Below are 22,976 nucleotides of genomic sequence, written 5' to 3'. Positions count from 1 at the left end.
AATTCTTATATATGTTGCAGTTTGTTATTTCAATGTTAACTGTATGAGGGATCGTTTGATTATCTACAACACAAATGAATTTCAGGATTATGTGCTAAGAGCCTTACTTATTTGTTACCAAATATTTTTATTTTCCATGATACCCACATACTGGTACACAGGGTTTTCGAATACTAAATATTTACAGAAATGGTGTCAATTACAGTTTGCCTTTAAATTAAGAGTTGGTAAACCACTTTTATTAAATTTAAGACCTAAATATTACAAATTAGGATTTGGATTTCTAATTTGTGTTACTTCAGTCGTTCTCTTTCAGTCTTGTTTTTTTGAGAATCGTGATATAATTTACACCATTTGTTTTTTCTACTCATGTACTTTAATTAGTTTGTGTGTGTGCCATTTTTTAGCATCCTGTTTTGGATTAATAACAACCTTCCAGAACCTACGAAAGAATGTAGATGCAGCTATTAATGGCAATCCATATCATTCATCAGCTCACATTCTGAACAAATATAGGAAATTGTATAATTCTTTGTACCATATAGTTCTGTTGACAGGAACTCAATATGCTCCTCCGATGATTACTTTGTTGTGCTTTTTCATAACTACATTTATTGTGGGATCTTTTGCTTGTGTAGTGGGAATATGGGAAAATTTTGATGGGATATATATATCATTTATTGGATTGATGTTTCTGTCGTTTTCTGGAATTGCATCACTTTGCATATTCGCTGATAAAGTACCACAAGAGGTAAACGATTTAAGTATTACATGGTTTTATTTTTAATTAGAAATATTTGCCGATATTTGCAAACTTATTTTGAGTATGGGTTACTTTAATGAATTAATTACTTTACTTCAATTTATGAACAGAAGATACAACTAAATAGCCTAACTTATATTAAATCTTTATCTTTTATGTAAATATAAAATTTTGTTAGAGTTTATTGTTAAAGCCAAAAAATTGTTCGTATTCAGGGCCTGATTTACCTTTTCTAAGGCCCGGAGTATGACTTCCTGCATGAGACTCCTTCTTGTATTTGATAATCATAGTGTAGCATTATTATCAATATAATCTATGCATAATTGACATTATATTTTGAGCTAAAATGAAAACCAACAGAAACTTATAGTAGGTATAAGTACCTCGTATATCTACCAATATCTAATTTAGTGCTGTAATTAACATCAATAATAGTAGCAAAAGCAATAATAAAAATTACATAAACTCACCTAAAATGAATTTTTCTAGCTTTGGCGTTTGAAAATTCATCAATTACATCCTCGAAGTCCAAAGCTGTTGTTACGTAATTTTCAATGCAAAGAAGGCTAAGAGAATCCAGCTTTTCCAGTGAGATGATACTTCGAAGTCGATTTTTTATCCTCTTAAGGACAGAAAATGACCTTTCACTTGAATAGTTAGTACACAGTAAAGTAAGATATATTTGCAATACTTTGGAAGTGTATATGCTAGTCCGGTTTTTCTCAAATACTGCAGCTGAAGTAGTGGATCATTTGGTAGGTTTGGGTTTGACGCAACATATACACAACTTTTAAACTGAACTAGTTCATTCCCAAAATTGTCTTCCAGTTCTCCCTTTTAGCTAACGCACAGGGGGTCTCTAATTTTACGCAATGTTTCTGGTGGAATATCTTTCTTATAAAGAAATATAAATTTATTTTCTACAGTAGCATATGAATTCCTTCGTCTTCTTAATTCTGTTAGAAGAGAATTACATAGTGAAACTCCACAATGAAAGAATGCATAGAATATAAATCACACAACATTTTCTAAATCAACCTCATCTAAACAACGACCCTTGGGCGCGGATTACTTTCGTGTTTCTTTATACTTAATATTTAATACTGATGAAATTGCTTCTCTCTCACATATGTCAAAATTGTCTATCAAGGATTGAATAAAAGCAGTTAGACTATCCAATAATGGCAGACTATTGAGTAAAATTTATTGAACTTGCCTGCAAAGTTTGGCTAAATTTGTGAATTTGTTCAAGAGTAGAGCCACATACAACTGTCATGACAGCTATTTTCATTCTTCCCAGCTTTGTAAGAAGAGACTTTGCTTCTGGTTTGGCGCATAACTTTTCTTGAAAGTCCTCAGATATACTAAGAAGAATGGCACAAATTTCCCCTTTCCAATGCTTTAGTGGCTTCGCTCAGTGCTGCTCACTTTATAATAAAGATTTTGGAGTCAATTTTAATTTATTTCACTTTAGTTCATTTGTTATTAGTTCCCATTTATGAATTGAAGATCAGAGAAACGCATAAAGTTTCGGAACGATTCCAAAATAATTTACAGCATGCAAATTAGATAAGCAATGCTGTGTTGATAAAGAACACACATTTGAAAACAGGATCCTGAGAAGAATATTCGGACCGAAGAGGAACGGGAATGGGGAAAGGCGGAAACTTCATAACGAGGAACTACATAATTTATACGGTTTACCCAACATTGTTAGGGTCGTCAAGTCTAGGAGGCTTAGGTGGGCAGGTCATGTAGCTAGAACGGAAGAAGGTAGAAAGGCTTTCAAGATCTTAACTGGAAGACCCATCGGAAAACGACCATTAGGAAGACCTAGGCGCAGATGGGAGGACAATATTAAGATGGATCTCGCAGAGGTTGGAATACAAAGTAGAAACTGGATGCAATTTGCTAAGGATAGAAGTCAGTGGAGAGCTTTTGTGAACGCGGCATTGAACCTCCGGGTTCCATAGACCATAGAATTAGTTAGTGTTGATAAAGAAATGATAAAGAAAACAACACATGTGATTATTCAGGAGTGAAGGTACTCCCATTTTAAGAAAATGAATTATGTTTTCTTTTTCTTTTGAAAATTCATACGGACATAGTTCAAGTAGTTCTTAAATTCTGAGGCCTTGAGCCCAGGCACTGTAGACCCATGCCTAAATCAGACCCCGTTTGTACTCGTATGTGAAAGAACCGATGTGTGAAAATGAATTTCAGTATTCACAGAGTTACATTTTTTTAATCTATTGATCTTTTACAACACATACTTCTCGATGCTAGCAACAAGTAGTTAAAGACATTCAATACAGCTACAAAATTATGACTTATTTTCATTAATTGTAATATGTCTTTACAGATAGTTTCTATTTTTCAGCTTACAAATTTGCAATTTCGTCTCCTGTAAGTCTCCAAGAATTATTAAGAGTGTCCTCTTATTCTTAATTTAATCACTTCGAGTTTTGATAAATGGATAGGCGAAGAAAAGCAAAAGAAATGGTGTTTATTCAAGTATTGAAGGAAACTTTGGTGTTCTTTCTTCCTCTAATTTTCCACAGATTGTTATTTGTTACTTCGATAGCGAAATTTCTAATATTCTATACTTTACTTATTAATTTTAGTTTGTATATTCTATGTGACTTTTATGTGATATTTCTTGGAATGGTGGGGCCGCGATGGCTCAGTGGTAGAGCGTTCATCTCTGGTGCTTGGGGTCTTGGGTTCGATCCCAGCCCCTGCCAAGTGAACTTTGTGGTGGACAAACACCGTGTGCGTGGGTTTTCTCGGGGTTCTCCCGTTTCCTCCCACTTTATTCATTCCACCATTTCATTCATTACTCAGCATCACCGTCTCCTTTAGCCTAACCGGCATAACCGTGGGACGTAAAACAAAGATTTCATTTCATTTCATTTCTTGGAATGAATATGGCTTACAAATAGTAAAACGAAAGGGTGAATATTAATATACTGTACAGTAGTATGTTATCATGTAACATTACTGTATACATATTATTAATGCTAACAGAAAATGCGAGTAGAGCTGTATTAAAGGGAAAAATGATTAAACATAAAACGTAAAGAAGGAAAAATAAGTAGAACAGCCGTGAAATATTCTGAAGCAGTGAATCTACAGTTTATCAGAGTATTCCGTAAATGCTGGTGATGTTAGGTCTTCTTCGTCATAAATTTGTACTGTATACCATTGCATAAGTTAAAATTTTTGTATCCAAGAGTGGTTGAAACGGTTTTTTGAGGCGAGGAGGAATGTAAACAACAGTAGAGACATATATAGAGAATGACGTTCAGAGAGTACACTATAAAGTACAACATAAAAGTAGATATTTTCTTTCCAGCTGTGCTGACAAAATACCTGTCAAAACTATTTCTGTTAGAGATTTTTATATGTAGTGCATTCTGCTTTAGGCAGTAATGTTTAGACGAGAATTTTGATGCAAATATGCGTTTGGTTTTATCATGATTTTTTTTTAACGTACGAAGAGTAGCTAATCCTTTACTCCATGCTACAAGTAAATTCACGGTACATTGTTAAGACTAAGTTTTTGGGCAAACTCCTATCTTTTTCTTTTCAAACTTGGACCACTATCAAAATTGAACAATATGTTTCAGTACAATAAAGAATCACTCATCACTACTCCTCCATTTACCAATTTGTCTTGCTTTTTGTAGAAAGTAATTATTCCATTTTTGTCCAATCTGTGGTCAATGCAAAGAATGAGCCCTCCCATAATTAATGGTGAGTGACGTTGAATACTATTCTCCGATTTACTTTTTTTTCTATCTTATCCTATCTTTTCAATCAAACTCAGATCTCCTCCTTTCGGCCCCATCTTCCTTATATGTGCGAGGTGGAAACAACAAACAACTTTCCGTCTACAAAATAAAATAGAATGAGCACTGTTTTACGGTGAACTCGAAGTACTTATTCTAGGCTCCTGCCCATCCTCATGCCAAAATGCTACAGGATTACATAAGAGATTAAAATTGTTAATTACTAGTTAGTACGGGATCGAATTAGAAAAGATGATGAAACTATTTCTAGTAGCCTTAAGGGAATGAAGGATTAATATGGTTAAAACAATGAAAGCAATGAAAAGAATCTCATGTGTAGATTCTAGCAATTGAAAAAACTTTGAACGTCAGCGTGAGTTGGAAAACGAAAGGTAGAAATCCAATTGCCCTGCTGTCGGTGCAGTCATGTTTTGGATCTGCAAAGAACAAGAATGTCTAGGTTCTAAACTCTGGTATGGGTTGAAGCTAGAGTTAGCAGTGGAAATTGTTGTTATTAGTCATAGATACTAGAGACCTGGATGCACGGGCCGAATTTTTCGGCCCGAGCCCAATTCAGCCCGAACGTACCTAGGCCCGGCCCAGCCCGGGCCCGAAAAGTTTTGGAGATTTTCGGCCCGAGACCGGCCCGGCCCGATAAGTTTTTCAAAATTCTTGGCCCAAGCCCGGCCAGGGCAAGATAAATTTTAAAAGTTTTTGGCCCGACCCCGGCCCGATAATTTTTTTAAAAACAATAGCTCGAGCCTGAATCTTTCTCAAAATTTAGTATTAAATTTGACCTAACCCTCAGAAACATTTTCTAAACTCTGGTTCACAACCTGACGCTTGCCTCCCGAATGGTACCATTACCTCCTAGAACTTTGCCTGTCATCGAGAGAACAAAAACTCCATTCCCTGTACAAAAATCTAACTTAATTGATTTTTAGCATTAAGTGAAGATGGCAATATTGTTTAACGACAGGCAAAACATTCCCACCCCTTCTTTTTATATTTTGAGTTCAGTGAAGGTCAAGGTAGAGCTCAATTTACCGCATAATGCCTGCAATCCTCTATAGTGAAAGTGGAGCCGCTAAGCAACACAAACTGTAAATAGCTATTGCATTCTTTGTAGCATTTTTCACGGACACACACACTTCTTCAACTTTTGGCTTTATTCCAATTATCGTTTAACGAAAGTCAATAATTATTAAAGAATTGTAATTGATCGGCCCCAGCCTGGCCCGACCTGAAGAGAAATTAGTGTCGGCCAGCCCAAGCCCGGCCTGGCACAAAGAAATAATAATTTCGGCCCGCTCAAGCCTGGCATGTCCCAAAGAAATAGCAGAGTCGGCCCGTCCAAGCCCGGCCCGCGGGTCGGGCCGGGCCCGGCCCGTGCAGGTCTCTAATAGATACAAGAGTAGAACATGCAGTTAGTATAAATCTTCATGTCTTACTATTAATGCCATACTTTATTTTATTTTGTTATCAATTGCTTACGTAAAAATATTATACTTATTTATTTTTATTTTATGTATTAATTATTGTAAATTTTTGTCAATTTCCTCTTTTCCTCTGGCAAATACCTGGCTCTCCCAGTGACTTAGTTAGCGTTACCTATTGCTTTGAATAAAGGATGAAACTCTGGGTTATGTTTCTCCTAAGTGACTAGTTTGCCAAGGCAAAAATATACTCGAAATTGCCTGGCAAGAAATTGTCATAAAGTTTTACTGTGCCTGGCACTATTATCCATTTGTTCTATTAAACAGATACTGATGGTATTTTACGGTATTGCCTACCCTTATGTCAACATCTATTTCAGTATTGCACTATTGTGTCAATGGAAAGCACTTCAAAGCGACTTTCTGCTCATATTGAAATTCTATTTCAAGATATGAATAATTCCGATCACATTCAATGATAATAGGACTCATTTTGGACATTAATAACAGAAGCGGAGAAATGAAGGTAGAGACCCGAACATTGTACATTGTTCTTCTAAGTTTTTTTGAAGGAGCACAGCATTGACAACAATTAGGATTTATTTAAACATAGAAAAGACCCTTAGAGATGTATGAAAGGAAATGTAGTTAATGTTAGTATTGAAATATTACTCTAAAATATCTGTCTCTCTAGATTATCGAATAGACATAGCAACATTAGCTTGCAATGGGTAAAACAAAACCTTAAGAACTGACGAGATATAATATCAATGTTCATGTTTAAGTATTAGCTTTTGGTATAGATTTTTCTTTTCATTGAGCTCCTAATTATCGCCCTTATCGTGTTTATGATCATTAAGAATTTAATTTCATGACTATTAACTTCTATCATTACTATTCTGTTTAGCAATATTAACAGCAATAGTATGTTTTACCGAGAGCATTTAAGTATATTGCCATTGTATGTATTTAAACAGAAAATACATCATATAGAGAAATAATATAGTGATCTTGACTAAAGTTTCGATCCAAGGGCGCCCATGTTGTGGTTTCCAAGGGGGGCAAGTATAAGCAACGTTTCAAATATAGTCTCAAATTTTGCTGTAACTAATGTAAAAATTCTATTGGGTTTTCGATATTCCCAAGTACAATTTCCTCTTAGGGGGGCAGGCGTCCCACTTTGACCCCCTGATGGGAGCCCTTGATTCGTAGTCACATGAATACTACGTCCCATCCTTCACAATATTGTGTAAGTACGTAAAGCAGGAAGGAATCATTTATCTATCTATTTATCTAATTTTTCCAAAGAAATTCGTGAAATTAAAGTCAGAAACTTCTCTGCTCGGTATATTTTGATATAATTTAAATTTATTCAATATGTTCAAAAAATGAATAGTTTCAATTTATGAATAATACAGGAACCTGGAAAAAATTATATACATAGACATTCAAACTTATCTTAAATATGTTTATCTTGGACATTTCAAACAATTGCCTTCAGTTTGTGGTCTCACGGAACGAATTACAAATGTTAAGGTTTACCAATCGAAATGGTATCAGAATCTCACGGGAAAAGACATCCATATCTTCCCCCTTTTAACCCTTAAGTAGGCGCGTCATATTTAATAACTTAAGCAAGCGGATGGAGATACCAGAGATCCTCGTTAAATATTATGTATTTTCTTAGTTACTAAAGACATTTTTGATTAGATCTTTTTCAAGGGTAATCTTTGAAGCATTTTCCCTTGAGTGAATGATCAACAAATCTTAAAACTTTATTCTATTATCGCTGGAAGGCAAGGTACACAGAATTCATCAAAAACAAATAACTCATCTAAATTGTTTCATCAAACAGAGTAAGAAACCGAGAATACATAAAATAAAATCGTTATATTGAATTGACCTGTTGATCTATTTAATCGATATTTATCTATCGGAGCTCCTTTGTGTTTAAGCGGTTAGCGTACGCGCCTTTGGTGTGGGAGACCCGGGTTCGATTCCCGGCGGGAGCTCATGTGGTTCGGATTCCACGTTAATCTTTAGGTCCACGTCTCATATAGCCTCGCTGCTGAACGGGACGTTAAACTAAAAATCAACTCAACTCAACTATTTATCTATTGAATATGTACTTATTGTTAAACTAATAATTATAATGACTTCACGAGAAAGAGTTTTGTCTTAATTTAGAACATGAAAGTAAAGTATACTTTAGAAATATACCAGTTTCTTTACATATGTTTAACATTCATTTTATTTCTGTGTTTATTTGTGGTACTGTTAAAATAATTTAAAGTAACTAAAGTGAAAAAAAAAAAAACAATAATGAGGTCTTGTATAAACAAGAAGAAAAGCCTTTATAATATTTTTCTTCTGCAGGCTCAGAAGTTTTTAGAAGAAGATGTTGGATCAATTGACACCACACGAATGGATCCTGACACTAAATACGAGGTACCGTAACAGAAATGTTAAACGTTTTTCGCAAACTTAATATACAATTCTAACATATTAGTAGTTAAGTAGGAGTGCGTGTTCTTTGCATATGTGGTCTTAGCTTCAACTACTAGTTGAATTATATTTAACGAGGTGTATTAGGTTGCACATTCTATATCATAGTTAGTGAAAAGAGAACAAAACAAAATATAAACCAATCAAAACTTATATCTGCTTTAGAAATGAAATAATCCAATGGATAACAAGTACTACGCGGTGAGCGGGTGCCTTGTCATGGAGAAGGAACCAGCTACCTGGGGCTGAGTATAAGAGGCCGAACACGACGAATTCTCTTCCCGAAACCTTTCAAAACACTTAAATAAAACTGGGTTTTCACTGTTACCTTCTTGTACAAATTCATGATGAATTATACTCTTATTGTCGTAGAAACACAATATAGAAACACAGAACCATTGGTTTCACTTTTGACTTCTGAAGCCAAAGTTTCTCCGTATCACCACATCCCCATACACTCTCCGCATCAAACCTACAGTCTCTGTGACACTACCCAGATTAACACAGAATTTGATATTCGCTCTCTGCTCCATGCTGCTTGCGTGACTACAGCCTCTTGGTGTCTGCCGTTAATGGTGTCGTATTTCCCGTCATGCCTCGCGTGTGAGAATGCGGTATTGCCAGATTGTAGAAGACGACTATTTCGAATGCACATATTGGTCTACGGATTACATTCACTACTTCGTCACTATAAAATCAGTCTCATTAATTAAGTGTCGGAAGGTGTAAGTTAAGATTCTGGTAGCATATAAACTAAACAATGTACTTGCGAATAACATGACTAATAAAAGTAAATTTTAATTGGACTTGATCTTAGCAAATGTAATGATACTAGAATTTATATACGTTAACGCAAGATGTTTTATATAAAATATAACATTCGGTTAATATAACTCTATGATAGCTATTAAACAAACTCTAAAATATTATATTGGTTAAGAAGAGAAAAATAGTTAAAACAGTGATAGGAAAAAAACTTGTTTAGAACTTAGAATAGGTCAACAAGTTCATCTACCGAACCCTTACACAAGCTCGGTAAAGTAAATAACGATTATTATTAATCTTAAAAGAAATAGTTTTATTCGAATGATTACGTAATATATCAAGCTACTTTAAATTGAAGAATAAGAAACTGCAGGATATAGGAATATTTCCTACAGAAAAGGTTTCTGAGTTGTGAGAATCACTTCATAAAACTGGTAACTAAATTGCTTTGGTTGTTAATAAATACATTAATTTAAGAAGGAACCTTCTATAGTAATATTTCTCACACTAAGATATTATAGTTCTTGAATTTCTAGAGACTAGTTATTTGAATACTTTTCATTACCTTCACGAGTTTTCGTATATGAAATATGACATGTAATGTATTTATTCCTGTCTCTGCAGCTTCAATTCCTCGTCCAGCTTCTATCAACAAGAAAAGCAGTTATCAACTTCGGAGGTTTTGTTCAAGTAAATAGAGCACTCCTCACTTCGGTAAGAATTTCTTTTTTCAACTTTCGATTAAGTAGACTCCTCAGTAGTATTTATTACAACACATGATTTACAGTCAAAGGTAGGCTAAGTATGAAATTTCTCAAACTTCTCAATGAAGTATAATCAAATATTTAATTTCATAGTAAGCTATTTTTCTTCTTCATAGGTTAACAATCTTTGATTCATTTTATGCAGCTTCTCACTTTTTCCTATCCTAGGCCAGATTTTTTATTTCCGTGTTCTATTTCTTCTCTACATTTTGTATTATTTGGCCCATATATTTCAATCGCGAAATTCCTCTTAAGTATCTCCTGCGAGCGAGTTTTCTCATAACGATTGAGGTCTTTAAGTTTCGAGCTAGTGCCCTTGCCTTCTATTTGAGGTGATGTGTCATGTCGTGTTTGTTACGTATTTGTTCTTTAGAACCGCCACTGTCGCATGTTCTACCCTTGCAGTCCTGGAGTGTGTTTGCTTACGGTGGTCGAGGCATACGGTAGAGTTGCCGGTGTGGCTGTCGTGTGCCGATTTCCCTTAGATGAGGTTCGTCGGATGTGTGGATAAGGTGCAAAAGGTTGGTTGATCTTTGGCGGCGAAGGTCTTGAAGCAGTTGAAGGTTCAGGTCTTTATAGAGTTGAAGCGTGCTGGTGTCTCGTGGATGGCCTGAGATTGCTTGAAAGATTTATTTTGTACTATCTGGAGGTGCTTGAGATGTGATGGTGCTGCATGCTGCCATGCTTCGTGAGCGTACATGGGTATGGGTTGAAGGCTCATGTAGTAGGTTTGTTGTCTTGTCTCCATTGACAGTTGGTTACTGAGGAAGAGTGGTACGAGTGCTCGTAGCCTTGCGGTGCCTTTCTTGGCAGTGTTATGGATATGTTCTTCGAAGGTGAGTTTCCTGTCCAGGAGCACACCCAGATATTTGACGTGGGGTTGGAGTGGGAGGATTGTTCCTTGGAGTGTGATGGTGATGGGCCTCCGTTGGTGTTCTTCGTGAAGTCCACCAGCGTTGTTTTGGTTGGGTTTATCTTGATTCTCTATTTGTGGATCCAGTCCTGAAGAAGGTTAATGTGTCTCCGCAGATGGACTTGTGCGTATCTGTAATTTGTGTTGCTTGCGAAGATTGCCGTGTCATCTGTGAACGTTGCGACTATAGTGTTCATTGTGGTCGGCAGGTCGTACGTGTAGACGTTATACAATATTGGTGACAAGCAGGAACCTTGGGGCACTCGGCTTTGATGGTTTTTGGTTCAGCTAGATGACCGGCGTGGTGGACTCGAAAAGTTCTGTTCTCGAGGAAATTCTGCACTAGTTTGATTATGTAGAGAGGAAAGCCCGTCACATGCAATTTGTGGAGGAGTCCGTGGTGCCAAACTTTGTCGAAGGCCATTTCGATGACCAAGAATAGTCCGATCGTCTGGTCTCCGACATTGTATTGATATGTGATCCTGTCTACTACTCGAACAAGTTGAAGGGCAGTGCTGTGGCCAGGGGGAAGTCCAAACTGGTGTGGCGGGAAGATCTTCTCTTCAGAGATATGATCGTTCATCCTGCGTTGGACCAGTCTTTCCACAATTTTGCTCATGTGTGAGAGCAAGCTGATTGATCGATAAATTTTGGGTTCAGTGCTGGCTGTTCCTGGTTTTGCGATGGGGATGAGACTGGCTTCCTTCCACGCTGAGGGGAAATGTCCTGTTGCAAACATTGCGTTGGCTATTCTGCAGATGAGCACAATGACCTTCCGGGGTGCATGCTTGAGGGCTGCTGGGGTGATCTTGTCCGGTCCTGCACCTCGGTGGGTGGAGATTCGCTGTATGTTTTTTTGAATTTCTCTTGGGGTCGTTAATGTTGTGGGTGGTAAGGGGGTCGCTTGTTGGAGAGTTTGTAAGGTCTGTTGCACTTCTTCCTGGATGTGTGTCAAGTGGGTCGCTATGGTTCTGGAACACAGTACTGAGGTGCTCTGCAAATTGTGTGGCTTGTTCTTCGGGAGTGTAGAGCAAGCCATTGGGGCCTCTGATGGGTTGGGTGCGGCGTGTAGTGGTGGGTTTTGTGAAGGCTTTGACCAGACGCCAGAAATCACGGGAGGGAGTGTCCAGGGATTGGAGTTTGTCATTCCACTGCTGAAGTCGTTGTCTGAGTAACCTCTTCTTAACTCGTGTGGTGAGGGAGTTCCACAGCGTTTTCCAGAGAGGTTGGCGGGTTCTTTGCCATTATCGACAAGCCCAGGGCTTGAGGTGGACCAGTGCTTCTGTACGCAGATCCTTGGGCTCCAGCTGGTGTTGGATGACGTGACTGGTTGTAGCTATCCTGTATGCTGATTGTATGGATGCGGTGAGGGAGTTACTGCTACGTCAATTGCGACTGAGTCATTTACTGGCATCCGTGTACATGTCCCAGTCTGTTTGTGGTATTTTGGGATTCTTCTGATGGGTAAGTGAAGGTTGAGTGCGACTGTGAATACTATAGGGATATGGTCGGAGTGCAGATCGGACATGACATCTGGGCCTTCTAATATGGCAATGATCTTTGACAGGGTAATATCCAGGATATGGTCGGGATGAAGTTCCTGATTGTGAGTGCCTGATGTAGCAGACGTCCGTTGTGGTTCGCCACCCTTCCGTTTCACGCTGGGTGTTTACAGTTGAGGTCACCAGCGATGAGAATGCGGTGTCCAACTGTTGCAGTGTGTCCAGGTCGGAGGGTGGAGGTTGTTGGCATGGGGACGGTAGGCCGCAATCACATGCAGAGGTCCGTCTGGAGGGTGGATGATCACTCCCGTTGCTTCTAGGGAGGTGAGAGCGGGGAATATTTGTTTTTAATCAGTATCGCCGTTCCTCCCATCCTTACTGAGTTGCGGTCGGTGCGATGGAGTGTGTAATTCCTTATGCTGCGATGGCATTTCGGTTTTAGATGTGTTTCATTGATCAAGGCCACATCAATGTTCTCAAGGTGAGAAAATCCGCGAGTTCGATTTTCTGGGCTAGTTTTCCATTGGCGTTCCAGCTCGCCACTCTGATGTAGCGGACCACTGCATGATTAGTCCGTACAATCATCGAGAATTTTGGCGGCGACTTGCATTGCTGTCGTGAACTTGGATAGTGGATCTTTGGCTGTCATGATTCTGGAGTTCCGTCTTCAGCTTGGCGAAGAAGGTACGGACGTTGAGACCTTTTAGGAGGTTTAGGAGGTCCTTGAGGGTTGTGGCTAGGGACGCTTCTGCTGGCTCTTCTTTGTCCTTGGTTTCACTGGTTTTCCGGGCGGATTTGTTTTTGAGGCCTGGGGTGAGTTTGCCTCTGGTTGATTGGTTGCTGCGTTGTGAAGTGGTAGACTTGGGCTCTGAGATGGGGTTTGCTGTTGGGGTGGCAGTGGTGCTGGTGTTAGCTTCTCCCTCTGTTGTTGGAGGGGGTGGATCTTGGCGGGGTTTGGGCGGCTGGGTGTGCTCCTGGGTCGTTATCTTCTTTTCTTCCGTGTCAGAGGGTGGGAAGATCTTCTTCTGAGTTCTTTTGGCCCTTTCCTGCTTTAGGTAGCCGCATCCCTTGTAGTTCGCATGATGCGGGCCGTTTGCGCACCTCGCTGCGGTTTCTTTGCTCTTCTTGGCATACTCTTTGGTTTATGCCTCACACCCTATACATATGCACACTCTATACATATGCTTTCACAAGCGTTTCCTTCAGTTTTCTGTCGATGCTTTCTGCTAGAAGCACTCGCTTTTCTTTTGTTTGTTTTTTTTTTGTTCTAATTCATTCTTCGATGAGCTTTCTTCAATTTTACATCTTGTTTACATCTATTACCGTTTGCCATTTTAATCACTAGGTAGGAATTTCTTCACCTCTTACACCAAATTGTCTCTTACTTCGATAATTTTACTTTCTCTTGTTCTTGCGCATCTCATATTTTGTTTTGCTATTGCTCACCTTATATTGAATTTGCCACTGAACATCTGCTGCATTCCGCTTAGACCTGTTACATTTTTTCTCATTCTCTGTGAAGAGCGTGATATCATACACATACAAGCGTGTTTATTTTATCTCTACACTATGCATATTTATGATTCCTTATTGCATCTTCAACGTAGATATTAAACAAAATTTGTGACAATAAGCATTCTCACCTAATTTCTTTCTGGATATTTGTTTCTCTCTTCTTTCTACTTCAGTTAATGCTTTATGTTTCTTTGAACAGGTTATATATTTTCTTTTCTCCTTATAGTTTATTCTTCATTCCTTCAGAATCCTAAATATTTTGTTTCATTCTGGATTATCGAATGTTTCAACAAAGTTCACAAATACTACGTAAGTCGTTTCTGTGTCTCAAATTATTTCTTATGTCAATCCTCTTAATGTAAGTGCCGCTTCCCGTCTTACAATATACTTCCTGAAACCCAACGAATGATCTTTCTCTTATCCATTAATTCCTGAATATCCTTAGTGATACATTCTTCCCTTGGTATTTTCTCTTCGTGACCTAATACTTCCTTCCTAGTAGTGAGAGGGCAGCTTTTAAGTATAACCATTTGTACGCCTCTGTTTCCCCAGCCAGAAGGCAAAGAAATATGAGATTTCATAAGTTAAATATTGTCTAGGGATAAGGGGTTCAAGATACGCTCATCTAGTTATACCTTACCTTTCTGTCATTGAAAGGATGAGTTCAGGACTAGTATAAACAAAGAACTCTCCTTTTTCATTTAACAATATACAATTTATTAAAATAAAACAACAAGGAAAGAAAACTAATCAACTTACAAAAGTTTGAATATATGTGTAACAGTGGAATGCTGACACAAGACATTAATAGGCTTTGGCTAATTATAACATCTTATCGTAAAGTAACTCCGGGTGTAGATGAAATTCCGGCTAAGTTTAGCTGGAGGCAAAAAATTGTGGTACAAGATACACAAACTCATTCTCCTTATCTGAAACGAGGAAGAATTGCCACAAGAATGGAAAGAATCAATCATTGTTCCAATTCACAAGAAAGGCGACAAAACTGATTGTAATAATTGTCGAGGCATTTCTCTTCTGTCAACATCCTATAAAATCCTTTCAAATATTCTATTAGCAAGATTGACCCCATACGCAGATGAAATTATTGGCGATTATCAGTGCGGATTAAGACGAAATCGATCAACTATCGACCAAATATTTATCATTCGCCAAATACTCGAAAAAAGTGGGAATACAATACTCCGGTACATCAACTATTTATTGATTTTAGAAAGGCATACGACTCGGTTAGGAGAAAAACATTATACAACGTTCTTACAGAACTTGGAATACCGAGAAAGCTAATTAGATTAATTAAGATATGTTTAAATAAATCCCAAAGTAAAGTCCGGGTAGAAAAATTTTTGTCCACGAGCTTTCACGTCGAAAATGGCCTGAAACAGGGAGATGCATTGTCGCCATTATTATTTAACTTTGTTCTGGAATACGTTATAAGGAAAATCAAAGATAGCAACCAGGCTCTAGAGTTGAACGGTATTCACCAGGTTATTTCATATGCTGATGATGTAAATTTAATAGGGGATGACAGGAGAACAATAGAAAGAAATGCAGAGATCTTATTAAACGCTTGCAGGGACATGGGATTAGAAGTAAATGCAGAGAAAACTAAATACATGGAAGTGCGTCGGGACCGTAATACGGCAAATTATGGATGCGTTAAGATATTAAATAATACTTTTGATAAAGTGGATAGTTTCAAATATCTAGGATCAATATTAACAGAGGAAAATCATATTCAGGAAGAAATTAAATTTCGACTAAAAGCAGGGAATTCGTGTTACTATTCGGTTCAAAATCTCTTGTCGTCGCGAATTCTGTAGAGGAATTTGAAGCTTAAAATATACAAAACTATAACATGCATGTTGTTCTGTATGGTTGCGAAACATGGTCGCTTACTCTGAGGGAAGAACATAGGCTGAGAGTATTTGAGAACAAGATCCTGAGACGAATATTCGAATCCAAGAGGAACGGGAATGGGGAATGGCGGAAACTTCATAACGAGGAACTACACAATTTATATGGTTTACCCAACATTGTTGGGGTCGTCAAGTCTAGGAGGCTTAGGTGGGCGTGTCATGTAGCTAGAATGGAAGAAAGTAGCAACGCTTTCAAAGTCTTGACTGAAAGACCAATCGGAAAACGACCATTAGGAAGACCTAGGCGCAGATGGGAGTACAATATGAAAATGGATCTCGCAGAGATTGGAATACAAGGTAGAAACTGGATGCAGTTAGCTAAGGATAGAAATCAGTGTAGAGCTTTTGTTCACGCGGCATTGAATCTCCGGGTTCCATAGGCCATAGAGTTAGTTAGTTATCGTAACTGTTTCAAATTACAAATTAAAGTAATTTCAGTTCGATGTAAAAATCCGAATTACAAATTACAATGACAATTAATAGTTACGATAATATTTCCAATCAAGTTGCTGATATAACGTTTACATTAGGCTTTACATTTAAGTAATTTTAGAAGAATATGAAAGATAGTGGATTTGTTATTGAAAGCTCTCCATTAAGATGTTGAAATATTGATTTTTTTTCCGAGGCTGCCTGCCAACAAGAAATTAGTTAAAACAGAAACACATTTACCTGAAAAATTGATGTTGGGCTTGCTGCAGGTGTTGACAGGTGTACATTACACTGTCGATCGCACTCGACTATTACAACGTCTGACGGATTCGGTCATTTTATCACACCCGACTCCGTCATTGCTGACGTATGTGGTGGTGTGATCTGAATTTTTCCAGAATTCAGTATGGGTGTCTTCTTTACGTGTCAATGTGAATAAGGAAGAAAGATAGTACCAGAGTCATACGCAATTGCTTAACCGGAAATTGTATACTTCATCAATTTAAAAAAAAAAAAAAGATTGTCTAAGGAAGGAGAAGGAGAATTTGGATTTGGTCAGGAAGCATCACATCGCTCATAGCTGAATATTTCTGACATCGTCGTACTGAAATTTCCTGGATTGTGGCATCATTTGATTCTTAACGAGACAATATCTTGTTTGTTGCAAACTAGGTCACGTATGCACTGGTCGTGCAACATAACCTTGAGTTGTGTTTGTTTTTGACTAGTCATCTGATGTGCAGCAATCATGTCAAAGAAACGACAAGTACACTGCATTTCCGAGTGGTTACGGTTGCTCGACTTGGTGAAAGGGTTATTAGATTGTTTCAAATTAGAAGGAATCAGTTTCAACTGACAGACAATTTATTTTAACAAATAATTTAACGAAAAACTTATAATTATATAACAACTAACAAACCGATTCCTTTGTGAAATTGCACCGCAATCACAGTTGAATGTCGGAAGGCGAAAATTAGCATTTATATAACAAATCATAACAAATTCAATAATCTTGATTAAATTTAGAGATTACGTTTATTTTCAAAACATTACTCCGAATTATATTACCAAATCTAATACTATAAATTACATGCACTTTAAATCTAATAGGAATCAGGACCATTCCCAAGTGAGCGACCAATACTAACGGAACACTTATCCAAAAAATACACAAAATAATAAAAGGTTCTAATTTAGAAATTAGTGAATACTAATCACTCACTGACAATGCTCCCGGTTCCTTATACAAACCACTAATACACTTGATATCAATCATCTTCACGACACAATTTCGAAACAATTTCACTGCCTAACCATATGAGATGTTAACTAGGCAAATTACCTTGTATCACTACAAGATTCAATAGGTCAAAATATCACACGTCAGTTCGTAGGTGGCAGCACTATAACCTTTAGCCACAATGCTCATCAATGTTTCCATCTCTAATCGGATTCACAATTTCGTTCTACCTTTTTTTATTATTATGCTTCATATTAAGTTCCTCCCCTCTGGGAAGTTTTACTTCTTAACAATGGTTATACGAAATGAAAAAAAAAAAAATCACTGAAGAAGTCAAATCACTGCATGCAGAAATAAGGATAGATCGACTCACCAAGCATAGTCCAAAACTTCGAGATATTACTATGATTACCATTTTCCGGATGTCCTATTTCAAGTTCCACAACCAGATGATCAAAACAAGATGATATCTTCTTCCTTATCCACAACAGTATGACTCGAAGAACCAATAAAATGATAGGAGCGGAGAACTTAATTCGTTTCAGTGTTGCCAATATTGCCTTTCCGCGACCTTGTAGACGACTCAGGATAATCAGGTTTCTCCGACGAATACACAAACATAGTGGATCCACATGATTCTGTACCCGCAGAACTGTAAAAATACACAACAGTACATTTCTTACAAAAACATTATACATAGTATACACAAATATATATATATATGTATATATATATATATATATATATATATATATATATATATATATATATATATATATATATATATATATATTGTTACATAAGGCGCGTAAGCCTGAAGGCCGGCTTTCGACTCCTGGATTGTGAACTCTGCGCTCCTTGTGGGGAACGTAGAGGCATTGAACGGACGAGGAGGTTCGGGATGGCTGTATCGGGAAACGCGTTATTCACTTCTGTTAACCTGGTTGCATAGGCCTCCAGCCGGCTGAAGCCGACAGAAGGGGCTTCAGGGCTGAGGAAATTATGCATAAATAATTAATATAAATCGTACTATACCTTGTGTAACACAGCGGTTACAAACAAGGGAGTAAAAAAATAATTAAGAAAATAAAATAAAATAAAATAAATGTGTAATATCTAAAGAATCCTTAGCGAAGCATTTCTGTTGCAAATGCAGCCGGTTGGATTAGCTATTTCTCCACCAGGTTATACCATGGCGCTAGTGTAGCTCTCTCTCGAAGCATACCCCCTCCCTCCTTCCCCTCTCTTCTGTAGCTCCCCACTCCATCTCCTCCCACCGTTTTCTGTCCAAGGTCGACCTTGGGCAGGTATTATATAAGGAGGCGAAAACGGCCTTGATCAGTTCCGGTCTTTATTTCTGCTCCAGCTTCCAAGACGATCACACGTGCTCCGGTTAGTCTCCAATACCAATCAGGTATGTGTGGACTTAGCCGCTGCGCTGAGTTTTTCTATAAGATGTAATTTTCGGACTTAAAATTTGGCGACCGGCCTCGCCTTGCACATAGCATGAATCAAGCAGACTTCTATGTCTCTTCGGAATAACTTGAATTACTTTAGCGTGACTTTACTCGTTTCTTCGTTTTCTTTTCCTTTTATGATTTTTATTCTATTTCGCGACTTTAAACAAAAGTTAAGAGAATTATGGAATCATAGACGTACATGAGAACTTAGTCGTTTGGGATAGCCAATAAACAACGTTAACTTAAATATGGTTCAACTAAGCGATTGTGAACTTAGTGTTTATTGAGAATTTAATATAAACTGAGAACTTAATATTTGTTTCATTCGGTTTTCTCACTTGTACTCGTTCTGTATACTATCCTATCATTGTAATAAACTCTACTTTTCTGAAATTTCTCTCTTCACTGAACTTCTCCTAGAGTAGAATAGAACCTGGGTAGATTCAGGTACCGACAATGAATTAACTGAGCTACGACTTCGATGCGTTTCCTCTTTCAGCCTTACTTCATACCAGCGAATCTATGAGGATAGGATTATCTGAGATTAAATACGGGATGTTACTTATTCACAGCCCCGTCTGGCTGGGCGAAGAGAGAGAGAGAGAAGCTATTCTTAACTCCGTATAAGGCAGGGTTCCTAATAATTCTTGTCTTAAGCGGAATAGTGTGTGCTCACGCTCGTCACGAACACACACTGTGTGGTTTCTATCACACGTCTTAGTTATGGTGGAGCCCCCGAAATGTTAGTATTTGGCCACCGGTTCCCAATCGGAGGCCCGCGCCAACCACTCACCCTGTAACGATAAAAATGTAAAATCGGGACGCGAGCTGTTAAGATATAATTCAGCTTTTGTCCCATGTACTTGCAATCCCTAAACCTGCTTATGCTTTGCTAGCCTCGGAGGGATCACAGTCAGTTTATCTCTGGACAGCAGAACCTCCCGCTACAAGGGATGAAAGTTCGTCACGTTCTGTCCGGGGATAAGTGGCTAAAATCCCTATCGTTCACTCTTGAGGGAGGATCATAGGGAGTTTATCTCTGGACAACAGAACCGCCCGTTACACGGGATGAAAGTTCGACACGTTTGTCCGGCGATAAGTGTTTAAAATCCCTTTCCCATTCAAGCTTAGGAGTCACAGGTATATTATCCTCCTGGTTCAGCAGGGCCCCCCTTGTCTATATGAGGGGTGTACGTCCGTCGGCTGCCTGAGAATAATTGCCTAAAACTCCTAATTGTGCAAACGCTATAACCCAAAAGCCAAAATGCAGGTACATGAGCCAATGGTTGGATTGTTTCGTGAAAGCCCCCATATACCGTAACAATTGGTGGCGTTACGCCGGATACAAACGGTGCAGCTTTACCGCAACAACCCCCAGTTATCATAACAATATAACAATATATATATATAATTTCCTTTTTCTCTTGGAAATGAACCTAAACAAGGTTTTTTCTCTATAGTTTAGTCATTATTTGCATAAAACCATTGGAAGAGCAAAATAAAATTTCTCTCTTTGTTCTTTCATCCACAACCGCAATCCTTCCACACACATCTTACATACCTTCTGGGATACCAATGGTTTATTTTCGTCACCAAGTACAAGTCCGAAATAGGCAAAATAGGCTTCTTTCACAAATGGTGTTATGGTTAGTCTTTGTTTACACAACATGTACTTTCCACATATATAACAGAAAGTGTCCGAGTCGTTTCTGCAGCCACGTGAAGACATTGTTTTCTTAATACACAAATCCACGTTTTACGACACCGTCCAGCTCACTCCAGTCCGTGTTAGCAGACTATCTGTGAAGTAAAGAGCAGCGTAAATAGTGTTGCCAGACCACATACTCTGCGGTATTCACAATTTCACTTTAGATTTATGAATAGAAATAAAGATGATCGGAAACATTCCTTGACGTTCTATAGCATACAAACGGGGCTTTTATTATACACAAGTCTCTCAATTACTTAGAAAGCTGACGTGCTAGAACTAAACGGATTGCACTGTTGTACTCAGCGCAAAAAATTCGTTTAGAAACACCCATTCATTCGAAAACATCATTTTTGATGCAGATCAGTGTAATTATAAGATCAAAGAAAAACTATTGTCCAGGGACTAATATATATAAAACTATTTTTATCAGAGTATAAACACCTCATCCAGTTCCTTTCCAGGAGGTAAAGTGCCAAGGACCGATGAGACGTTACCACGTTGGATAGAAACAGATATGCGCTGTATTAGATAAGATGTGAAGCGAACTTCGCCGGAAACACAAGAAATGTGTCTTCCTACCTCCTTAATGAATTCAAGATTTCTTGCATCCCAAGCACCACTGGTTTCAATAGCGATTGGAGTGAAAACAAAACTTTCGAGAAGGTTGTTGTATTTTCTTTGTTTTTCAGCTTCCCTGCGATTAGCAACAGCTACAGAGTTCATTACTGACAGAGGGAGACTTGAATGAGCGTATGTATCAGCGCATGTGAAGTCCCACCACACACATTTACCTCTCATCCATGGAACCAGTGTCATCTCATTCGAACGACAACAACCAGAAGGTTCCCATATTGAAGGAATTCCAGCCGTGTTAAGGGCTCGTAGTATTACATCATTAACGGAGGAGTGCATGAAAGGCCATGCAGGTCACGTTGGTTAACTTCATCTCCACAAGCTGGACAGCGATGAGGCTCACAAACATTTAAACCCAAACGTAAGGCAACAGCAATTCGAAAGCTTTCATTTAACAAATAAAGGCCTAAAGGGTGTTCTATATATATAGCGAGTGTTCTAAAACTGGCACACGTGAACTATAGTGCACTATTTTACAAGTCAAAAATAAAGCGGCATATATATTTACCGAGCGAAGTGGCCCAAGTGGTAGATCGTTGGCTTCGAATTCGGGAGATTACGGGTTCGATTCCCGCTGCCGATCATCCTGACTGGGGCTTTCCTCACAAGTCAGTCCTATCAGGCAAATGCCGGAATGGTGCCTGATATGTAAAAATAAATAAAACTTAATAACTGGAAGTTCGATCATGAGATGAAGATGAGAAAGGCATTTACAAATGGTCAAAAATGAACGATATTACTGTCGAATCTAAAAGTTGTGGGAGGGGAGGGATATATATAAAGTGTCGAATTCATACTTTTCGGGATCGGTGGGATGAACAATAACAATTCCGATGCCGTGGCCCGCAACATGGGGAGGAGAGAGGATATATAAAAATCATCGAAAATGACCAATATCAAGGAGCGCTTTAGTAATAGTAAAAAGTGACGCTAGTATAATAATTGATGATTGATGCTAGTATATATATATATATATATATATATATATATATATATATATATATATATATATATGTGTGTGTGTGTGTGTGTGTGTGTGTGTGTGTGTGCTTCAAAATCATGTGAAGCAAAATCTTAAAAACACATTTGTTATTCAGTGTTGCAAACTAAGAATGTTATACCATCACAAACATCCTAAGTTTGGAAGCCTCTATCACACATACAGCACCATGAAGATGGACAAGACAATGCACATCGGAAGTATCTTAGTGTTGGATACTATAGTCATGGTATAACTTGTTTTGAATGAATAGCAATGGAGTTACAAGAGCTTGATAATTTGATTTCTTTTTTTTTTTTTTTTTTTTTTTGGAAGGCTTCATTTCGAAAAAATGATTCAATAAGTATGATATCTAGTTACTTGTGTGGTTTGCAACGGATATGTAAATTAATTTGCCGTTTACAGCACTTCGATATCTGAAACCGTTTCGGAGATATGATAGACATTGCTGAAGTTCCCAACACTGCTTAAACCATATAATTGCGAGAACTAACTGTAATCACAGCTACTAAAGGTTATTCCTGCAATGCTATAAAACAACAGGAAAACAACAATCATTTTAAATATTTTCCAGAAATACGTCATTTTCAGCAGTGTTGCGAACTTTAT

At 38.0% G+C, this 22,976-nt stretch overlaps 1 protein-coding gene across 1 annotated transcript in view; it reads left to right on the top strand.

Annotated features, from left to right (window-relative positions):
* The first annotated feature begins 8,369 nt into the window (after positions 1–8,369).
* LOC145669111 (gustatory and odorant receptor 24-like) overlaps positions 8,370–22,976 on the top strand; it is a 31,582-nt gene continuing 16,975 nt past the window's right edge. The window contains exons 1-2 of the mRNA XM_081737452.1: positions 8,370–8,438; positions 9,885–9,974. Of these exons, the coding sequence (XP_081593578.1) occupies positions 8,415–8,438; positions 9,885–9,974 (114 nt within the window). The 5' untranslated portion in view covers positions 8,370–8,414. The remainder of the gene's footprint in view (positions 8,439–9,884; positions 9,975–22,976) is intronic.

Source organism: Thermobia domestica, chromosome 13, assembly GCF_964235325.1.
Source record: "Thermobia domestica chromosome 13, izTheDome1.hap1.1, whole genome shotgun sequence".
Lineage (NCBI taxonomy): Eukaryota > Metazoa > Arthropoda > Insecta > Zygentoma > Lepismatidae > Thermobia > Thermobia domestica.
The sequence above is the reverse complement of the archived record's forward strand: the minus strand, read 5'-3'. Positions and strand labels throughout refer to the sequence as shown.